The 23943-nt window shown below is 47.2% G+C and overlaps 1 protein-coding gene across 4 annotated transcripts in view; it reads right to left on the reverse strand.

Moving 5' to 3' along the window:
* LOC141172499 (membrane-spanning 4-domains subfamily A member 4A-like) overlaps window positions 1-23943 on the reverse strand; it is an 82625-nt gene that overhangs the window by 54345 nt on the left and 4337 nt on the right. For all 4 annotated transcript variants that reach the window (XM_073656770.1, XM_073656768.1, XM_073656767.1 and 1 more), the window contains one exon: window positions 8604-8770. In XM_073656770.1, coding sequence (XP_073512871.1) covers window positions 8604-8770 — 167 coding nt within the window. The remainder of the gene's footprint in view (window positions 1-8603; window positions 8771-23943) is intronic.

Here is a 23943-nt window from a genome sequence, read left to right on the forward strand (position 1 = left end):
ACTCCTGAGGCTCTTTGCGCAAAAGTGACATTATGAACCCTATGCGCTGGGATTCATCCCCAGAGGACTTGGGTCTCAAACGAAAATACAATAAGCAAGCATTTTTAAATGAAAAAAATTCTCGGTGTTCACCAAAAAATAAATCCGGCAAACATACCTTAGGCTCCAAGAAATGTGCTCCAGGACAATTACTCACGTGCTGATGGAGCTCGGCCACCTCCAGAGAGAGTCCCTGCAGGCGATGAGCCAAATCCTGAACCGACACCATGATGGAACAGAAAAATCTTTCCTTAGAGAATTTGCAGGCTGGACTTACTGTTATGTTCTGCTACCAGAGCTAAGGAAAGAGAGGAGATCTCTCCCTACGATAGAACTCAGCTGAATCCCTACGATGTAACAGGGAACCTGATCCTGCGATCAGACCTGCTAAAGTCCTAAGCTAGTCTGTACGGAGACCTATAGATGTGGGGAAGGAATCCCTACAAGTACTAAGGACTGGGAGGAAAATGGGACACCTCCTAACAGAAATAGTAGCAGATAGACGAACAAACAAAATATATAGAACATAGAGGTCCGTAGACCAAGCAAACTAACAGAGTTAGATACAGAGCACAGGCTAGCTAGAAAGTAGTTATACAATGAAGTCCAGCAAAGCCAGAAGGGCGGAGCAGGATTAAATAGGCCAACAAGGTCATGTGACCAGCAAAGGAAAAAACCTAAGAGCAAGGTTCTAACAGCAGCTGCTTGGGAGACACCTCTGACCACCGCATGAGGTGACCCGAAGACACCGCCCTGACGGCTGTACCAAGATCACATGCTCCCCCTGATTCCCCTAAGTATGGCCTTGTACAGTCTATATGACAATACATGAGTGGTATCTATAGTATAATCAGGGATGTGTCCTTCTGTCAGACGCCTCTATAGACTGCGCAAGAGCAATATGTGCGCAGTCTGGCCGCAGACAGAAAGACACATCTACATCCCAGACAGGGATGAGGAATGTGGCACCAGAGATCGCGGTATGCGAAGGCACCATAAACACATACCTGTCCAGTCATCTCTGGAGAGGCTGGGGGAGGAGTGTGGCGCCAGAATCGGTGCTTGCGCATAGTGCGATTTCCGGCGCTATTTTAGTGAAGACAAATATGAACAGTGTCTTCGACAAAATGGACAGCGTGGTGTGCGCCATTTTGTTGAATACACTCTGCACATTTGTATTCATTCAAATGAAACAGAATATCACACTATGCAGATATGGGGAGCATGGACCAGGATGAGGGGGGGAGCATATACCAGGATAGGGGACCAGGATGGCGAGCATATACCAGGATAGGGGACCAGGATGGGGGGGGGAGCATGGACCAGGATGGGGAAGCATATACTAGGATGGGTGACCAGGATGGGGGAGCATGTACCCAGGGCTGTGGAGCTGGAGTCGTGGAGTCGGTGTTCATTTTGGTGGAGTCGGAATCTGAGTCGGTATAAAACGGACCAACTTCAACTCCTAAAATATATAATAAATTGGGTACAGTAGTACAATGCAGTTTGTGGGGAATATTTTTTTCATAAGAATTTTGGAAAGTTATGAACTGTCCTATAAATGTCTGAACTATTCCTGATCTAAGGGTCTAGACTTTTAGCTGATATGAATCTGTGCTACAGTAAATTTATCACTTAAACATGAGCCATGTATGAGGGAGTCGGAGTCAGAGCTGGAGTCGGTGTCATGGAAATTGAGTAGTCCGAGGTTTGGCTTACCGACTCCACAGCCCTGCATATACCAGGATGGGGGGGAAGCATGGACCAGGATGGGGGAGCATATACCAGGATAGGGGACGAGGATGGGGAAGCATATACCAGGATGGGGACCAGGATGGGGGAGCATATACCAGGATGGGGAACCAGGATGGGGGAGCATATACCAGGATGGGGGACTAGAATGGGGGAGCATATACCAGGATGGGGGAGCATATACCAGGATGGCGGACCAGGATGGGGGAGCATATACCAGGATCGGGGAAGCATGGACCAGGATGGGGGACCAGGATGGGGGAGAATATACCAGGATGGGGGACCTTGATGAGGGAGCATATACCCGGATGGGGGGGAAGCATGGACCAGGATAGGGGAGCATATACTATACCAGGATGGGGGAGCATATACCAGGATGTGGGGACCAGGATAAGGGAACATATACCCGGATGGGGGGGGAAGCATGGACCAGGATGGGGAAGCATATACCAGGATACGGGGCCAGGATGGGAGAGCATATACCAATAAAAAAGCTCACCACCCGGGCGTACAACAGGTTCAATAGCTAGTACGATATACTGTGATACAGACATCAGAAGTTATGTACTATATACATTGTTATATCCCATCTGATGTCTATACCACAGTATACCATACAGTAATCTGTATACAGGATGACATTTCTTGTACAGGGATATACACTGTACTGATTCACACCTGGGCCAGCACACAGGACCTCACATATTATATATGGAGCAGTATAGTATGTGACGTCCTGTAGGTTCAGGGTTGATCAGTCAATGTAGGATCCGGTCTGCTTATGTCTGTGGTCACTCTGCTGGGGCTCAGTGTGATTTATTGCAGGACTCTGAATTTTCCTGCAGATCTGGTGACGATGGAGCTGATGACCTGGCACTGACAGCGCGACCTGATCTGCAGCAAAGGTCAGACTCCGGCAATAAGACATACAGAGCCTCAGCAGAGAGGCCGCCAACCTGACAGTAAGGGATCTGTGTGAACTCATCAGGAGGGGAAGCAACGTCCTGCAGCCCCCTCCTCACTCCAGACATCCGGCCCTGGGCCCAACCTTGTATTTACTATTTACCGCCATCCACTGATGCACGAGCTCCTCTCCAGCAGGCTGAAATGAAGCAGCTCCAGGCGTCGCTGTGTGAAGTCAGTCCTGGAGACGTAGCACACAGCGTGCAGGGGGCGTGTCTGTCTCCCTGATGCGGCCGGCGTCTAATTGTACAGTGCTGTCCAGTGCCCCTGCCTCTGCAGAAAACTTTATAATGAGGGCGATCAGGCCATAAGCCCCCCCTGGAGCCTCGGACCCCAGGCGGTAGCCCAGATTGCCCTCATTATAATCCGCCTATGCATCACCCCTTCCTCCTCATGAACAAATGTCGTACTGTAACATCTCTTAAATGTTGTGCCCCTTGTCTTATGAATTCATTTGTAATATTGACAAAGGAGCCTCTGTCCGCTGAAAGCATGCACATATATACAGTGGGTACGGAAAGTATTCAGACCCCTTTAAATTTTTCACTCTTTGTTTCATTGCAGCCATTTGGTAAATTCTAAAAAGTTCATTTTTTCCTCATTAAAGTACACTCTGCACCCCATCTTGACTGAGAAAAACAGAAATGTAGAAATTGTTGCAAATTTATTAAATAAAGAAAAACTGAAATATCACATGGTCATAAGTATTCAGATCCTTTGCTCAGTATTGAGTAGAAGCACCCTTTTGAGCTAATACAGCCATGAGTCTTCTTGGGAATGATGCAACAAGTTTTTCACACCTGGATTTGGGGATGATCCTCTGCCATTCTTCCTTGCAGATACTCTCCAATTCCGTCAGGTTGGATGGTGAACGTTGGTGGACAGCTATTTTCAGATCTCTCCAGAGATGCTCAAGTCGAGGCCAGTCAAGAATAGTCATAGAGTTGTTCTGAAGCCACTCCTTTGTTATTTTAGCTGTGTGCTTAGGGTCATTGTCTTGTTGGAAGGTGAACCTTTGGCCAAGTCTGAGGTCCAGAGCACTCTGGAAGAGATTTCATCCAGGATATCTCTGTACTTGGCTGCATTCATGTTTCCTTCAATTGCAACCAGTCGTCCTGTCCCTGCAGCTGAAAAACACCCCCATAGCATGATGCTGCCACCACCATGTTTCACTGTTGGGATTGTATTGGGCAGGTAATGATCAGTGCCTCATTTTCTCCACACATACCGCTTAGAATTAACACCAAAAAGTTCTATCTTCATCTCATCAGACCAGAGAATCTTATTTCTCTTAGTCTGGAAGTCCTTCATGTGTTTTTGAGCAAACTGTAGGTGGACTTTCATATGTCTTGCACTGTGGAGAGGCTTCCGTCGGCCCACTCTGCCATAAAGGCACGACTGGTGGAGGGCTGCAGTGATAGTTGACTTTGTGGAACTTTCTCCCATCTCCCCACTGCATCTCTGGAGCTCAGCCACAGTGATCTTGGGGTTCTTCTTTACATCTCTCACCAAGGCTCTTCTCCCATGATTGCTCAGTTTGGCTGGACGGCTGGGTCTAGGAAGACTTCTGGTGGTCCCAAACTTCTTCCATTTAAATGACGCACCCCCTGGGCCTGGGCTGTGGATGCACGGTGCGGGAGTACCCAGAGCCGGATCGCTGGGGGTTGTAGTCTCAGTGTGGCGGTGACCCGGTCCGTGCCCAGGGCGGTCAAACCAGTGGCAGTCTTAGTGTAATAACAAATGTCCGACAACGCCACCCGTGGATTGCGGTCAGTGGGGACCGCCGCTGCGCTGCAGACCGCTGAGGCTGATGTTGTTTGCGCAGCCGAGTATGGGATAACTCCCCACAGGAGAAGTATTGCCTCAGAGCAGCTAGTGTGGAAGATATTAGTGATAGTGTGAGCGTCCCAGTACTAATGGTGCTGGTGCGGCGATGAAACACAGAGACGTGTGGTGCAGTTCAGGGTCTTTACTGATGGTATAAAGCAGACCCTCCCGGGAGTACTGGTTAGCAGTAGAGGCCTGGTCAGTCTGTGAGCAAGCAGGATCTCCCTTGGCCAGGCGGAGTTGTAGGCCTCCCAGTCTATCTGCACTCTTTCCTGGCTACCTTGCTGTAAGCGGTTATAAGTAGCCCACGTCCCTGAGTATACCGTGTGGTGCTCACCCGTATGGCTGGTGACTTGGGGCCTTCTGTTAGCCTCTGCTCCTGGATGGCGGCACTGGTCCCTTCCTTGTGACTGAGCCTCCGGGCTTCTATGGCCAGAGGACCTGGAATCCCCTGCCGGCTGGTTTCTGCTGCTGGGTGTATATCAGTCCCCACAGCCTCGGACTCCGGTGTCCGGTTGTAGTGTCCTCAGCCAGGGCGAGCTCTGCTCAGCTCCAGCCCCTGGTCTTCAGCTACTGCTCCTACAGAGCTCCTGCTGTATCTTTCCCTCTCCAAGCTCTGACTCTCCTAATCCCACCCCAGACCCAGTTTATAAGGGCAGATTCCTCCCCTCCCAGGTCTGGGCGGGCAGTGTTGCATGCTTATGGCTCCTGACCAGAGAAACCTCCCACTTGCTCTCAGTCATAATATTTCTATTACTGTGGCAACCAGACCCCTGGGGTGCCACATAAGGATTATGGAGGCCACTGTGCTCTTAGGAACCTTGAGTAATGCAGAAATTCTTTTGTAACCTTGGCCAGATCTGTGCCTTGCCACAATTCTGTCTCTAAGTTCCAAATCAAGTCCTTTCAGTTTAATTAAACACAGCTGGACTCCAATAAAGGAGTACAACCATCTCAAGGAGGATCACAAGGAAATGGACGGCATGTGATTTAAATATGAGTGTCTGAGCAAAAGGTCTGAATACTTATGACCTCATATGTGTTACGCACCTGTCTCAGATCCTTGCCTTGCTTTCTTCTCCCCATTCCACTAAATTGTGTAGTGCTCCACGTTGGGCTTTGCAAATGGCCTGGCAATCTTCCATGTGAGCATTTGTCAGGGCATAAATGAGGCTCGCTAAGACACACCCCTGTGTCTTGGTATTGCATTAAGATTTCTGTGTTGCTAGTTCTTGGTTTTCTACACACCTCTCCAGCTCTCCATCTGCCTGCTTGCAGTTTCCTGTCATCCTTCACTAGCCAGCGGTTTCCCGACGTCCTCAGCCAGCTTGCGGTTTCCTGACGTCATCCATCTGCCTGCGGTTTTCTGACGTCCTCTGCCTGCCTGTGTTTTCCCGACGTCTTCCGTCTGCCTGCAGTTTCCCAACGTCCTCCGTCTGCCTGCGATTTCCCAACGTCCTCCGTCTGCCTGTGGTTTCCTGATGTCCTATGCCTGCCTGCGATTTCCTAACGTCCTCCGCATGCCCGCGGTTTCCTACATCCTGCCTGCCTGCAGTCTCCGGTCCATCTGCTGTCCATGTATTGCATGCAATACGGCTATATCAATGGAAAAGTAAAAACATTATGGCAATTGGAAAAAAGGGAAGAAAAGTGCAAAAATGAAAAATGGCTGTGGTAGGAAGGAGTTACAGAACTAGGCTGCAAGCTAAAGAGAATGACCTCATGTTAACATCTTCAGGAATACTACCTGTGCCATGCGCAACACAGTAGAGACAGTTGGAGCTAAGAGAGGTAAATACATGGCTTAAGGCTATGTACACACGTAGCATTTTTGATGCTTTTTCGCTATGGAGACGCAGCGAAAACACTATGTAATCCGTCTGTCAGGTATTGCAAAGATAATCCTAATGTGCTGTGCACATGAAGCGGACATTTCCGCTCAGAATTACCATTGCAGAAAAAAACGCAGCATGCCCATTGTGCGTGTGTTTCCGCCGCAAATTCGTGCCCATTGACTTTAATTGAACCGCAGCAAATCCACAAGTATAATATTTATACCTGCGGATTTGCTGCATTTCAATTAAAACCAATGGGCTTCGGGTGGTACCCGGTCGGAAGAGGAGGACTACTACTCCTCTCATCCGACCTCAGCTCTTGCTGATAACAGCGAGAGCGGCACAGCTGAGGGGAGCAGTAGAATCTTCAGCCAAGCTGGCATTCTCGCGGTAGTAAAAAAAGAAAAATAAAATAAAAAAATAAAAAAAAAAACACTATACTCACCTGTCCGGAGCCTCCTGGTGTCCTCTTGGTCCCCGGCGATGTCTTCAGCCCGGCGGCTGGCGGTACACTGCTGGGAGTGCGCTGGCTCCCAGCAGTGAACTGCGCTGCCAATCGCTCACGTGACCTCACCGTGGGAACATTCTCAAGAATGTTCCCACCAGTACTGGTAGTGAGTTCACCAGAGCTGATCAGCTGATCTTCAGCTGATGAACCCCAGTAACCTCACTCCTGCAGCAGCAATGTACACTGAAAGGAGTGGTTTTACACTCCTGTCAGTATACATTGCTTTCTTCTACAGCAGTGACATCAGTGATTGCTGCTGTCACTGCTGTAGAAGTGACCCAGACTGCCGAGGGACAACCGTTGTCGGTAATCGTGGACTGCGTCGTGATTGCGGACAGGTGAGGGATATGGTTGTTTGTTGTTTTACTTTTTTTTCAGAAGATTGAGGGATTCAGGGACTAAGAGAATAATTTTTTTTAAAACCGTGTTTTTTATTTCATTAAAATAATTTATTCTGGCCGTGTATTTATTGAAAAAGCGGCAACCACTTTACTACACGGTTAGTAATGGGGGCAACTTATAGACGCCTTCCATTACTAACCTGGGCTTCACATCAGTCGTCAATACAAGATTGACGTGAACCCCAACCCCGTTAACCCACGGTGGGATTAAAACTAGGAGAGTTACTTGTAGAGAAGGATCTGGTTGCACTTGTCGATCACAGACTAAATAACAGCATGCAATGTCAATCAGCGGCTTCTAAAGCCAGCAGGATATTGTCATGTATTAAGGGAGGCATGGACACGCAAGACAGGAACTCAATACTACCATTTCATAAAGTGTTAGTGCGACCTCACCTGGAACAAGTAATTCAGATATGGGCATCAGTTCATAAAAAGGGACCATGGATTTAGAAAGGAGAAGAGCCACAAAACTGATAAGGGGCATTGAGAATCCTAGTTATGCTGAACGATTTAAAGAATTACATTAATTTACTGTTTAGAAGAGACGAACAAGGGGGGACTTGATTAACTTGTACAAGCACATAAACGGCCCCTACAAAAAGTATGATCAAAAGCTGTTACATATAAAACCCTGTCAAAAAATAAGATGGCATTCTCTGCGTCTTGTAAAAAAAAAAATTATTTCAGAAGAGTTTAAGCCTGTGTTCATCATGAGAACTATTATTTTAAGAAACAGCCTAACTAACTGAGGAGTAGCTCACAGCGGGAATGGTTAAGGGTTGCAAAGAAGGTCTACATTATTTCTCAGAATAAAATATCATAAATATTTACATAAATGTTATAAAATTCTTGTTCTAAGACCATGGTCCCACTATCAGTATTTGGTCAGTATTCGGTCAGTATTTTTTCTCAGGAGTGAGAGCCAAAACCAGGTGAGGAACAATCAGAGAAAAGGTATAATAGAAACAAGTCACCAATTCTGCATTTATCACCCACTCCTGGTTTTGGCTCCCAGTCCTGAGAAAAAAAATACTGACCGAATACTGATAGTAGGGCCGTGGCCATATGGTTGATCTAGTCTGATCAACACCTGGAATCAAGAAGGTAGATTTGCTCTTTTAGAACAGATTGGCTCATGCATTATGGTTGTTCTTATACCCTTTTCCTTCATTCAATATCCTCTTTTGATCTTTAGTTAAACTTGATGGATATTTATCTTTCTTTCAACCTTACTATGTAAATATCTCTACTAACAGTTATATGACATGGACTTACCCCCAGAACTTCAGGTTCTCCCCTATAAAATGTAACAACTTGTTTTGGCATGTTGGCTGGAGCATTGCCGGTCTCTACTTCTTCCGGTCCATTTCCTTGATCATTTTGTGGTCTCACTTGAGAGATAATTACAACCCCTCCAGCATCTGGTACCACTGTAGACATGACTATTAAAAAAGTGACAGATGAATTAGATTGCATTAAAAAAAAAAATTTGAAACAGTAAGCTTATAATTTTATAAAAAACACAATAAAAGTGAAAAATAACGTATGTAATAAACAGTACCAAAGAGACAGAGAATAAAACATCAGATAAAAATATCAAGCAAATACACTGCAGTAAGTAAATAGTAATATATATATATATATATATATATATATCTATGTATAGATATATACAGTATATATATATATATTTATATCATAAGGTACTAATTTGACACTATTATGGTCAAAAGAACATAAAAGCCATCCCACTGCGACAAGGTGACCCAATCAGGATGGTCCACTACTCTAGTATTTCACCTCGCTATGTATCAGCAGGTCTCAACATATTTGGGGGCATAGAGGACCCAGACCAGACTGTTTCACACATGCATGGCATGCAGGAGACCAATGCCACCCCCTCAAGTGACGTCACTGGTCTCTGCAGGGTATAGTGACACCGCTCTGCTGTGGGGTTATTAAGCCATGTTCACACTAGGCATTTTTTCAGCGTTTTTTTATGCAAATTTTCAGCTGCGTTTTACAGCACCAGCAGAGTCTATGAAATTTCAGAAATCTCACGCACACATTGTTTTTTTTGTCCTCAGTATTTTGTGCTTTGCATGTTTTGTGCACAATAGAGCATGTCTCTTCTTTCAGCATTTCTTCAGCGTTTTTCACCCAATGAAAGCAATGAGCAGTTGCAAATACGCTGGAAAAATGCAGGTATCAGGTTTTGCTGCGTTTTTGAAGTTAACCCCTTCCCGACCCGTGTCACAGCGTCTGTGACATGGAAACTGGTGCGTTCCCGACCAATGTCACAGCGTCTGTGACATGGCGGGATTGCGCCCCTGCAGCGCTGATGCAACTGGACAACCTGTAGTTGACCCCACGGGGATGGAAATTGGTGAAATATTTACGATCTGGGCATGGCCTGATGCATATAGCATCAGCCATTGGCTGGGCGGGAGTGTCACCTCCGTCCCCCCCCCCCAGATCTGATTGGGGCTAGTGTCCATGTGACGCTAGCCCTTCACTCAGATGTGGAGAGGGTTGTTTTTACAATGGCTGACCAAGCTCCCCAGCTTCATCCTGTCCATGGAAGCAGAGGAGCTTGGTCACCCGTCGATCTGCTGCCGCCGCCACCGATCTGCACCCGTCACCGATCTGCCGCCGGTAATATTTCCCCCTTGTCCGACTCCAGCCCCCACTTCACCCCCCGAACCCCCTCCTATCCCTCCCCACCGCTCCACCCCAGTCCAATTTCATACCTCTGCTCCCTCCCACGTCTGCATCCACCGGCTGGTGCTCTCCTTCTGCCAGCCGGTGTAAGGTGATCACAGGCAGCAGCAGGCTCACTGTAAATCCCCTGCATCTGTGATCACCCACCATCCCTCCCAGTGATCATCCCCCCGTCCCAGTGATCACCCCCCCGTCCCAGTGATCACCCCCCCGTCCCAGTGATCACCCCGCCCAACCCAGTGATCACCCCCCTGCTGCTGCCGGCTACTGCCGGCCTCCTACCCCCCTTGCTGCTGCCGGCTCCTGTCCCCCTTTCTGCCCCCTTCTGCCCCAGTGATCACTCCCCCCTGCTGCTGCTACTGCCGGCTTCCTGCCCCCCTTTCTGCCCCCTCCTACGCCTGACCGCCCTCTCCTGCACCCTGTGTGCCTGAGGGTGCCCCGTGTTCCTGAGTGCGCTCCCTCCTGCGCCCCCTCAGCCTGAGCGCGCCCCGTGTGCCTGAGCGCACCCCCTCCTGCGCCCTCTCTGCCTGAGCGCGCCCCGTGTGCCTGAGCGTGCCCTGTGCGCCTGAGTGCACCCTCTCCTGCGCCCCGTGTGCCTGAGCGCGCCCCGTGTGCCTGAGCGCACCCTGTGTGCCTGAGTGTGCCCCCTCCTGCGCCCCGTGTGCCTGAGCGCACCCCGTGTGCCTGAGCGCGCCCCCTACGCTTGACAGTCCCCTACATCTGACCATTCCCTACATCTGACCGTCTCCACACGTGACTGCAGAAGGTTACACCAAGCACTCACACATACACACACACGTACACTCACACTATAAAGTTTTGATTTTTTTACATACGCACACAGCACACAAAATGTCCCGCCCATCCCACTCATCCCAGTCTAGGGCGTACTCATCTGAGGAGGCATATTCCATTATTGCCTCCAAAGCTGATAGTGAGGGAGAGGACCCCATGTTCCTCTATTCCTCCCATTCTTCCTCCTCCAGTGACACCGACTCGGCACCAAGACGACGTCACAGGTCAAGACATCGTCCAGAGGCCATGGAAGAAGACCCACAGCCATCTGTGAGTAACCCTCAACCTGGTGCTAGTCACGCCCAACCAGCACCAGGGCCCCCGTGTGGACCCCCGTCCCTGAAAATTACACTCCACGGATTCCTGATTTCCATCCCCAATCAGGAATCCAGTTCGAGACATCAAACCTCAGGGAAATAGACATTGTCAGTCTCATGGTGGAGCAGACCAACATCTACGCCCAACAGTTTTTGGCTGCAAACCCAAATTCAATGTTTTCTACTTGGAGTCCTGTTGACTCAGTAGAAATGTTGAAATATTGGGGACTGGTACTTCACATGGGGATTGTGAAGAAACCAGAAATCCGCCAATACAGGAGTACCGATATTTTATATCAAACTCCAGTGTTCGGAATGGTGATGACCTGCAAAAGATTTGAGGACATTCACAAATTCTTACATTTCAGGGATAATGCGGACAGCCTTCCCCGCGATGACCCGAATTCTGACAGACTGTTCAAAATTCGTCTGGTCATCGAACACTTCAGCAACACGTGTATGTTCCCCAAAGGGAAATTTCTGTGGATGAATCCCTCATCCACTTCAAAAGGAGGCTTCAATTCCGACAATACCTGCCCAGTAAGAGGGCCAGGTACGGAATAAAACTCTACAAGCTGTGCCTGTGCGAGAGTGCGTCAGGACACACTCACAGCTTTAGAGTGTACGAAGGAAAGGATTTGAGGATCCAGCCCCCAGAATGTCCACCTGCTCTGAAGGTGAGTGGGAAAATAGTGTGGGATTTGATCAGCCCACTGCTTGATAAAGGTTACCATCTATACGTTGATAACTTTTACACAAGCATTCCACTATTTCAGTCCCTCTCTGCCAGAACTACCGCCGCTTGCGGTACTGTGCGCAGAACCCAGAGGGGTCTCCCTTTGACACTAATTGAGCAGCCACTCCCAAAGGGTGAGAGCCGAGCCCAATGTAGCAGCAAAATTGTGGTGAAGTTCAAAGACAAAAGGGACATCTTTTTCTTGACCACAATCCATGGTAATGGCACCACGGCCACCACCGTTAGAGGTACCCCAACATCAGTCCACAAACCGGACTGTGCCCTGGGGTACAACAAGCACATGGGGGGAGTTGATCTTTCTGATCAAGTCCTCCAGCCCTACAGTGCCATGCGGAAGGCGAAGGTTTGGTACAAAAAACTGGCCGTGCACTTCGTTCAAATGGCACTGTATAATGCGTACGTGCTATCACGATGTGCAGGCCAGACCACCAACACCTTCCTCAACTTCCAGGAGGCGGTGATAAAGGCCCTGATTTTTTGAGGTGAAGAAGAAGCAGGCCCCAGCACCCCTGGAACTCGAGTCTCCCGTGTGGTACCAGGGCAACATTTTCCCGGTGAGGTCACAGTAAGCAAAAGGTGCCGGGTCTGCCATAAAAGGGGGATAAGAAAGGTCACCCGTTTCCAATGTGAAACGTGTCCTGACAAACCGGGACTATGTTTGAATGAATGCTTCAAAATTCATTACATGTCCCCGGACTAAACACATCCTGACCTTCCCTACTGAACTCACCCACACTAGCATGACATACACAACATCACACACACAACAACCTCCCGTACACTACAACACCCACACCAACCTACGTCAGGTTGGTGTGTGTGTTGTAGTGTATGTGAGGTTGTTTGTGTGTGTGTGGTGTATACACTACACTATACCACACCGCACACCAACCTGACATACACTACACAATTTGTGAAGCACCTGGGGGTGTTCACTATGCATCTAGATAAGGGGGGGGTCTAGTTTCCAAAATGGGGTCACTTGTGGGGGAGCTCCAATGTTTAGGCACACAGGGGCTCTCCAAACGCAACATGGTGTCCGCTAACAATTTGAGCCGATTTTCCATTCAATTTGTTAGCGGACACCCTGTCGCATTTGGAGAGCCCCTGTGTGCCTAAACATTGGAGCTCCCCCACAAGTGACCCCATTTTGGAAACTAGACCCCCCCAGGGAACTTATCTAGATGGGTGGTGAGCATTTTGAACCCCCAGGTGCTTCACAAATTGATTCGTAAAAATGAAAAAAAAAAACATATTCAACAAAAATTTTCTTTTTTCATTTTTACGGATTAATTTGTGAAGCATCTGGGGGCTCAAAATTGGCTCCAAAAGTGAAATTGCGCTCCTTCCCTTCTGAGCCCTGCCATGCGCCCAAACAATGGTTTATGACCACATATGAAGTATCAATGTACTCAGGAGAAATTGCCCAACAAATTTTAGGATCCATTTTATCCTGTTGCCCATGTGAAAATGAAAGAATTGAGGTTAAAAGAAAATTTTTGTTAGAAAAATTAAAATGTTCATTTTTTCCTTCCACGTTGCTTTAGTTCATGTGATGCACCTGAAGGGTTAATAATCTTCTTGAATGTAGTTTTCAGTAGCTTTAGGGGTGCAGTTTTTGGGATGGTGTCACTTTTGGGTGTTTTCTGTCATGTACACCCCTCAAAGGGACTTCAAATGTGATGTGGTCACTAAAAAAAATGAACCCTTCAAACTTCCTACTAAAAAAAATGTTTTTATTCCAAAATTGTGCTGATGTAAAGTAGACATGTGGGAAATGTTATTTATTAACTATCTTGTGTCACATAACTCTCTGGTTTAGCAGAATAAAAATTCAAAATTTGAAAATTGCAAAATTTTCAAAATTTTTGCCAAATTTTGGATTTTTTCACAAATAAATGCAAATATTATCGACCTAAATTTAATACTAACATGAAGCCCAATATGTCACGAAAAAACAATCTCAGAATCGCTAGGATCCGTTGAAGTGTTCCAGAATTTTTACCTCGTAAAGGGACACTGGTCAGAATTGACAAAAATGCCAAGGTCTTTAGGGTCAAAATAGGCTGGGTTCTGAAGGGGTTTAAATAGGTCATTTTTTTTTGGTCACTAAACTTTTTTAGCATGCAAAACAGACAAATGGACAATGACAAAAACGCTGCAAAAAACGCATCAAAAACAAAGCAAAACCTGCTTTTTAGAGGCAGAAACTTTACTTAGGCTTTGCTTCAGAAAAAAAATGCACCAAAAACACCTAGTGTGAACATACCCTTACTATTCATCTATACAGACAGCAGACCGGATGCTGCGCTCATCGCTCAGGGCACGGGGGGATACTGCACAAGGGAGACAACATGGGGACAGAACAAGGTCCAGCTCCTGAAACGAGCATCACTGATGACGCTTCGTTTCATGGAGGGGCAGAGGCTGGGACAGTAACCGTGGACCACTCAGACCGAGGAAAAAATCTGACATGTGAACAGAGCCATAGACTGTTATAGGTACGAGTGCTATCAGTGAACAAAAAACGATATCACTTATATGTGAAAAACGGACGTCTGAATGAGGCCTCAGAGATTTTTTTCCCCTGTTTTTCCAGTAGACTATATGGTAAATTAAGTGATGGCGTACAAAACTACAGCTTGCCTTCCCCAAAACTGTCATAGATCTATTACAGCATTAGAATAAAAAATTGTATAGTAATTGGAAGACGAGAATTTAAAATACAGCTGCCCATAGTAGGAAGGGGTTAATAAATTCTGCAATTCGTATTGTGAAATCTAGTGTCTGATCCTCTTCGGCAATCAATAGAGTGTGAAAAATAAAAGTTCTACCTTTAGCCAAAACATGAATACCATTACTATAAAGTGGCTGGTTATTAATAGTGTTGAGCGAGCACTAAAATGCTCGGGTGCTCGAAGCTCGGGCCGAGCTCGCCGTGATACTCGGGTGCTCGACCCGAGCAACGAGCCCAATGTTAGTCTATGGGAGACTCGAGCATTTTTGCGGTGGCACCCCCGGCAGTCTTTTAAAAGCCTAACAAGTGCCCAAAACGATAGTGACAGTGCTCAAATGACATGGGGACAGCATGGGGATCGCCCCAGGAAGCATTTCTGACCCCCAGGTCACTGCTGTCAACAACGTGGTCAGAGGTATTAAGCCACTTTTACAGGCTCACAATAAAACGTTCAAAAACGAAAGTGAAACTTTTTTCCTGTGAAATATGTTAAGGAACATCCTTTCCAGGGTAAAGACGTGTGTATAAGTTAAAATAAATGACCAAAAACAAAAATACTCCTCCACACCTTCGGCTATGTTCACAAGTAGCATTTTTTATGCGTTTTTGCACTTTTGTATTGCTTTCAACTATGACAAATGCATTCACCGTGAAATGTCATTTTAACATTTTACAACCTTATCTGGCCATGTGCTGTGTGACACATGCATAAAGTGCTGAAAAGACAAGGGAACAGCATGGGGAAGACCCCTGGAAGCATCTCTGACTCCCAGGTCACTGTCTAAAAGTGTGCCCATCATAAGTGATCCTTACCGCATCAGAAGATGCAGACTTGCAACTATCCCCATGCAAGTTCTAGTCCCAGGGCAGTGTTCAATTGTACCTCCCCCATTCCTTGCAATACAAGCTCAAGTATGCAGCCTGCCACCCACCCACCCCCAGGCTGCAATACCATACTGCTTGCTTGCTTGAACTTGAAATTGGGCCTTTTAGGCATGTGAAGGCGGAATCTGGCCACCACGTCATGGCTGTGTTGGCGGCCTGGAATCCATACTCAGTCCCCAGCCGCCCGGCGGCCGGGTGTCCATACTCGGTCCCCAGCCGCCCCGCGGCCGGGTGTCCACACTCGGTCCCCAGCCGCCTGGGGGCAGCCGGGTGTCCATAAACGGTCCCCAGCCGCCCCTATTTCTCCTTGGAACATCCCCCCACACACTTTTCTTAGCCCGGCCTGCTTTAGGCAGCATTGGACGAGCCCACCAGAGAACCAGACTCCTCCGGTGGGCCCTGACTTCTCCATCGGTGGAGTTGAGAGTGCCAAGGTGAGGAGCATGATGATGATGACAGAAGTTAGCATCTGCTATGTTTTCTTTTAATGCAAGTGTAAGTGTGCAGCCTGCCACCCACCCACCCCCAGACTGCAATTCCATACTGCTAGCTTGCACTTGAAATGGGGCCTTTTAGTTTGGAGGAGGCCGAAGCTGGCCACTACCTCATGGCTGCTTCGGCAGCGAGGTATCCATACTCAGTCTCCAGCCGCCCATATTTGTCCTGGTGTGCCTTATAGATAAGATTAAGCGTGTATACCAAAACATTACCTGTGCCCTCCCCAGTGCATTTAGTGGGAAGGAGAGGCTATTCCGCTGTAGTGTGTGCATGCCAAACCCCTGTTCATGGTACATGCGAAGATGCCTCCCACCTTGCACCTGTCGTTGCAGACTTGCAACTATTCCCATTCAAGTCCTTGTCCCAGGGCAGTGTTCAATTGTACCTCTCCCATTCCTTGCAATGCAAGCGCAAGTATGCAGCCTGCCACCCACCCACCCCCAGGCTGCAATACCATACTGCTTGCTTGCTTGCACTTTAAATTGGGCCTTTTAGGCATGTGGAGGCGGAATCTGGCCACCACGCCATGGCTGTGTCGGCGGCCTGGTATCCATACTCAGTCCCCAGCCATCTGGTGGCCGGGTGTCCCCGCTTGCTCCCCAGCCTCCAGGGGGTGGCCGGGTGTCCTTACTCGGTCCCCAGCCACCCCTATTTGTCCCGGTAACCTTTCCCACACTTTTCTTAGCCTGGCCTGCTTTAGGGCAGCATTGGCCGAGCCCACCGGACTATCAGACTCCTCCAGTGGGCCCTGGCTTCTCCATCAGGGGAGTTGAGAGTGCCAAGGTGAGGAGCATGATGAGGATGATAGAAGTTAGCATCTGCTTTGTTTTGTTGTAATGCAAGTGCATGTATGTAGTAGCGGCTAGGCCTGAGGTGGTCAGCGTTTTGGCGCATATCCTACCTCCTCCGAGGATTGCAAAATGTTTTCCTGCTACTATCCAAGTTCTATGACTCCCGTTAAAACAAAGCTTCAGGTGATAAATGATGGATGAGGTAGTGGCAAAGGAGAAAGAGCAGGAGGAACAGGGACCATTCACATCAATATCAGGCCAGTCAACCAGATATGTCTTGTAGGATATGTTTCTGTAACAAAAGGAGCGGTTCGGCTACACAGTTATAGGGCATACAGTGAGTGCAATGCCTACCAAAAATTTCGAGCCACTCCTATGCCCCTTGGAAATGACATGGAGGTCAGAGGGCGTTAACTAAACCTTTTTTTCCATTTATAGCAACTGGGTCTCCCGTGCACTGTTGGCCTAAGCAGTGAATGGAAGGCTTTCCAAAAATTATGAGGAACTGCAATGCCCCTTACAAGAGCCATGTGTGGCATGCCAGGGGTCTGGTCACCACAGTAATAGAGATATTACGTCGGAGAGCAAGTGGGAGGTTTCCTGGTCAGAATCCCTTAAACATGCAACATCCTCCTGCCCCAATCCTGGGAGGGGAGAATTCTGCCCTTATAAACTGGATCTGGGGCGGGGTTGAGTGAGTCAGAGAACAGTCAGAGTCAGAGTGAGAGCAAGGGAAAGTAACAGCAAGGAGCTCTGTAGGAGCTAGGAGCTAAAGACCAGGGGCTGGAAGCTGAGCAGAGCTCGCCCTGGCAGAAGACAACAGGAACCGGACACAGGAGTCCGAAGCTGTGAGGACTTATATATCCAGCAGCAGAAACCAGCCGGCAGGGGATTTCAGGTCCTCTGGCCATAGAAGCCCAGAGGCTCAGTCACAAGCAAGGGACCAGCACCGCCGTCATGGAGCGGAGGCTAACAGAAGGCCCCAAGTCACCAGCCATACGAGTGAGCACTACACGGTACACTCAGGGACGTGGGCTACTTCTACCCGCTTACAGCAAGGTAGCCAGGAAGAGTGCAGACAGACGGGGAGGCCTACAACTCCACCTGGCCAGGGGAACTCCTGCTTGATCACAGACTGACCAGGCCTCTTATGCTAGCCAGTACTCCCGGGAGGGTCTACCTTATAATCATCAGTAAAGACCCTGAACTGCACTGCAAAGACTCTGAGTCATTCCTGCTGCGCTCGTGCACCATCACCCCCATCATCCACACTCACTGCCCTGAGGCTATACTCCTCCTGAGGGGAGTTATCCCATTCTATGCTGCGCACACAACACCAGCCTCAGCGGTCTGCCTCGCAGCGGTGGTACTCCCTGACCGCAATCCACGGGTGGGGCAGTCGGACAATTAACCTCAAAACCTAAGAAAGACTGCCACTGGTTTGACCAGCCTGAGCCACGGACCCGGGTCACCGCCACGGAGACTACCCGGGTATCCCACACACGTGTACACACGGCCCAGGGGGGGCGTCACATGCAGTACAGCATATTACAAACATAAGTCCCATTATTGGGGAGTGGGTGTCCCATGGTATTTGCTTATGCTTTCCAAGCAAAAGTTGCCAAAAATTAGGACGGAGCAACTTGCAATGCCCCTTACAAGAGCCATGCAGTACAGCATATTAGAAACATAAGTCCCTAAGTCCCATTATTGGGGAGTGGGTGTCCCATAGTATTTGCTTATGATTTCCCAGCAAAAGGTGCCAAAAATTAGGACGGAGCAACTTGCAATGCCCCTTACAAGAGCCATGCAGTACAGCATATTGCAAACATAAGTCCCATTATTGGGGAGTGGGTGTCCCATAGTATTTGCTTATGCTTTCCCAGCAAAAGCTGCCAAAAATTAGGACGGAGCAACTTGCAATGCCCCTTACAAGAGCCATGCAGTACAGCATATTACAAACATAAGTCCCATTATTGGGGAGTGGGTGTCCCATAGTATTTGCTTATGCCTTGCAAGCAAAAGCTGCCAAAAATAAGGACGGAGGAACTTGCAATGCTGGCACCCTGGTGGTATAGTGGTGGTGGAGGCTGAGGATAAGGAGAAGAAGATTAAACAGCCGAAACGAGGAAGCGTATACCCATGTGTGGTTGTGAAGCGGTACATGTGAATACACCTCCCGAAATAACACAGAGGATTTGACTTTATGTTACTCTGCTGTCATTTGGTGGTGATGAGAAGTCTGACCCAATCCAGCCCTTGTTCATTTTGATAAGGGTCAGCTTGTCAGCATTGTCAGTTGACAGGCGAGTGCGCTTATCAGTTATAATTCCCCCAGCGGCACTAAAAACACGCTCCGATAACACGCTAGCGGCAGGGCAGGCCAGGACCTCCAAGGCGTACAGAGCGAGTTCATTCCAAGTGTCCAGCTTGGATACCCAATAATTAAAAGGCACAGAGGAATCATGGAGCATGCTGGTGCGATCGGCAAGGTACTCCCTCACCATCTTTTGAAACTTTCCACTCCTTGTGAGAGTACCCCGCGCCTCAGGGCCTGTAAGCTGGGCGGGTGTCAGAAAACTGTCCCAGAACGTTGACAGTGTTCCCCTGCCTCTGCTGGATTGGAGTTGCATCTCTCTCACCTGTACGCCTTGGTTGGGCAACGAACTGTGACCTCTGCCGCTAGCGTGTTCAGATGGGAATTTTTTTAAGAGTTCTGCAGCAAGGGCCTTCTGGTATTGCCCCATTTTTGTAGACCTCTCCACCTCAGGAATAAGAGAGTGAAAGTTCTCCTTGTAGCGGGGGTCTACAAGTGTCACCAACCAGTAATGACTGTCACCCAACATTTTGACAACGCGAGGGTCACGGTTAAGGCAGCGTAACATAAAGTCAGCCATGCGTGCCAGACTGGTAACGGGCAAGATTTCCGTGTCCTCACCAAGATGACGACTGACCATGCTCTCCTCCTCCTCCTCCTCTTCCTCCTCCCCCCTGTCCTCAGGCCACCCACGCTGAACCGACGGTATGACACTTGTACAGGTACTACCGTCTACAACGCATGATAGCAGCTCCTGTTCTTCCTCCTCCTCCTCCTCCTCTCCCTCATTGTCCCCCAATGCACATTGGGATGAGATGAGGCTGGGCTGGAGAGGAGTCCTGAGGAGATAATTTGCATATTCCCACTGCATTTTGGGGTAAGTGAAGAGTCTCCGCGAGCTCAAAGAACACTGGATTTTGGCTGTTGGAGCTGAAAAGAGGACATCGGTAAACCAGGGGAGGAGTCCTGAGGAGATAATTTGCATATTCCCACTGCATTTTGGGGTAAGTGAAGAGTCTCCGCGAGCTCAAAGAACACTGGATTTTGGCTGTTGGAGCTGAAAAGAGGACATCGGTAAACCGCGCGCCTACTGGCGCGCGCATTTTGAAGCTTTTTTTTTAAGCTTTTTTCACTGTTTTCAGAACATTAACAATAAGAACATGGAAGAGTCCAGGAGCCATTTGGTGAGCTGCATATCCTGCTACATGTTCACAGACTTGCCAGTGGAAAAGCCAGACTTCACATGCCAGAAATGCAAGCTTGTGTCCCTGTTGGAGGAAAAGTTGCGAAATCTAGAAGAGAGGTTAACTACCTTGAAAATCATTAAGGAAGGTGAAGAGTTCTTAGACAGAGCAGAATTATCTCTTCATGATTCAGAAAGAGAAGAAATTCGACCTGCACCTGACGAAACAGAGGAATGGAAGCATGTGACCCACAGAAGCAGGAGGATCGAGAGGCAGTCAGCACCCATACTGCTCAGGAACCAGTACCAGGCTCTCACACAGGAGAACCATGAAGAAATACAGCAAGATAAGACTTTGCCAGCAATGAATAACCTTGTAAGCCCTCAGAATCCTCCTGGATGGAGAAAGAAGAATGTTGTGAAGAAAAAACGGAGAGTGGTGGTCATGGGGGATTCCCTGTTAAGAGGAACAGAGGCCGCTATCTGCAGACCAGACATAACCTCAAGAGAAATGTGCTGTCTTCCAGGAGCAAAAATTAAAGATGTGTCTGACAGGATATCAAGACTCTTCAGACCTACAGATCACTACCCATTCCTGCTAATACATGTGGGGACAAATGACACCGCAAGAAAGGACCTGGAAACCATCTGCAGTGACTTTGAAGACTTAGGCAAGAAAGTGAAAGAATTGGGAGCGCAGGTGGTCTTCTCATCCATCCTCCCAGTGGATGGCCATGGAACAATGAGGTGGAATAAGATTCTACAGGTGAACAACTGGCTACGTCGATGGTGCCGTCAACAAGGATTTGGATTTCTGGATCACGGAATGAATTACCTATACGATGGACTACTTGCTAGAGATGGGGTGCACCTTACGAAGACTGGAAAACATGTATTTGGAAGTCGCCTTGCTACACTCATCAGAAGAGCTTTAAACTAGAACAATGTGGGAAGGGAAGCAAAAGGCCAGAAAAAGCCATACAGCTGACAAATACTATTGAGATCTCTGCTACTGGAAGTGGAAAAGAAGAACAAAGACAAAAAAATCTAAATAATAAAAATATGGGAGGAAGAGAAACCAATCACAAACTAAAATGTTTTTATACAAATGCACAAAGCATGGGCAACAAACAAGGAGAATTGGAACTACTAATGCAGGAAAAGGAATATGATGTCATTGGAATCACTGAAACTTGGTGGGACGATACACATGATTGGAATAAAAGGCTAAAAGGATACAACTTATTTGCAAGAAACAGACTTGATAAACGAGGAGGAGGTGTTGCATTGTATGTTAGAAAAGCGTATATCTGCACAGAGATTGAAGCTTCAGAGACTGGGAGTTCTGTGGAAACTGTTTGGGTAAGAATACAAGGAGAGAACAACGGAAAGGACACCATTGTAGGCATTTACTACAGGCCACCTGGGCAAGCTGAAGATATGGATGAACTCTTTATGTATCAAATGACCAAGTTCTCCAAAAAATATGACGTAGTGGTCATGGGAGATTTCAACTATCCAGACATTTGTTGGGAATCTCTCTCAAGTAAAACTAACAGGTCAAGCAAATTCTTATCCTCTCTTGCTGACAACTTTATCTTCCAAAAGGTAGGGGAGAAAACAAGGGGATCTGCTACTTTGGATCTAATTCTTATAAACAGGGAGGAAATGGTTGAGGAGGTAAAGGTGGCTGGGACCCTAGGAGGCAGCGATCATGCTATTATAGAATTTTGGATAACTAGAGGAGGAAGACATGTGAAGACTCAAACTTCAAGGTTAGATTTTAGAAAGGCAGAGTTTAAGAGACTCAGAAAGAGAATAGGAGGGATCCAATGGCTGGATGTCCTTAAGGACAAAAATGTCCAGGAAGGATGGGAAATTTTTAAAAATGAGATTCTCAAAGCACAATCGTTAACAATCCCGAAAAGTAGGAAGAATGGGAAGCATTTAAGGAAACCAGGATGGATGAACACAGAACTTAAACACATGCTAAAAAGAAAGAAAGAAATGTTTATTAAATGGAAAGAGGGAGGCATATCTAAAGAAGATTATAATGCAGTCTGCAGATCCTGCAGGGCACGTATCAGGTTAGCTAAAGCTGACAATGAATTAAGGCTTGCAAGAGATGTCAAAAGCAATAAAAAAGGATTTTGGGGGTATGTCAAAAGTAAAAGAAAAGTCAAAGATGCTATAGGATTTTTACAGGATGAAAATGGAGAAATGGTAAGAGAGGATGTTGAGAAGGCCGAACTTTTTAATTCCTATTTTGCATCTGTTTTCTCTCAGAAAGAAAATGTAACATCAACTGATCTTCACTGTCCTTTTAAAGGAATAGAGGAATCCAAGTTATCAGTAAACAGAAAGATTGTGAGGGAATATTTAGCTAACATAAATGAGTTCAAGTCTCCAGGTCCAGATGAATTACACCCCAGAGTACTGAAGGAGATTGTAGAAGAAATTTTAGAACCACTCTCCATAATCTTTGAAAATTCTTGGAGAACAGGAGAAGTCCCAGAAGACTGGAGAAGAGCAAATGTTGTTCCTATCTTCAAAAAGGGGAAGAAGGTGGACCCAGGGAACTATAGGCCGGTGAGTCTGACTTCTATACCAGGAAAGATCTTTGAACAAATTATTAAACAACATGTATGTAAGTACATGGATAAGAATGAAGTGATTAACCAGAGTCAGCATGGGTTTGTAACTAACAAGTCATGTCAGACTAACTTAATTTCCTTCTATGACAGAATCACTGACTGGGTGGATCAGGGAAATGCTGTAGATATAGTATATCTTGACTTCAGCAAAGCATTTGACAAAGTATCTCACATCATCCTTATTGAAAAAATGACCAAGTATGCAATGGACCAGGCAACTGTTAGGTGGATTCATAACTGGCTTAGTGATCGGACTCAAAGGGTGGTTGTAAATGGCTTCACATCCAGCTGGATGAATGTCTCAAGTGGGGTACCACAGGGCTCCGTCCTGGGACCTATATTGTTCAACATCTTTATCAATGATTTAGATGAAGGAATTGAGGGTAAACTGATTAAATTTGCTGATGACACAAAGCTAGGAGGGATAGCTAATACTAGAGAAGAGAGAGAGAGGATTCAAAAAGACCTAAATAAACTGGAGCAGTGGGCAGCAACCAACAGAATGGTTTTTAACAGGGAAAAATGCAAAGTACTACATCTGGGCAATAAAAATGAAAAAAGCATATACAGAATGGGAGGAATAGAGCTAAGCAACAGTACATGTGAAAAAGACTTAGGTATACTAATAGATCATAGACTGAACATGAGTCAACAGTGTGATGCAGCAGCAAAAAAGGCAAATACAATTCTGGGATGTATTAACAGAAGCATACAGTCTAGATCACGTGAAGTCATTATCGGTCTTTACTCCTCTTTGGTCAGACCTCATCTGGAATACTGTGTACAGTTTTGGGCACCACATTTTAAAAAAGACATAGACAAACTGGAGCAAGTTCAGAGAAGAGCGACCAGAATGGTGACTGGTCTGCAAACCATGTCCTATGAGGAACGGTTGCAGGATTTGGGAATGTTTAGCTTGCAAAAAAGAAGACTGAGAGGAGACTTAATAGCTGTCTACAA

This window comes from Phyllobates terribilis, unplaced genomic scaffold (assembly GCF_046119375.1).
Source record: "Phyllobates terribilis strain yellow unplaced genomic scaffold, ASM4611937v1 Scaffold_12__6_contigs__length_324123572, whole genome shotgun sequence".
NCBI lineage: Eukaryota > Metazoa > Chordata > Amphibia > Anura > Dendrobatidae > Phyllobates > Phyllobates terribilis.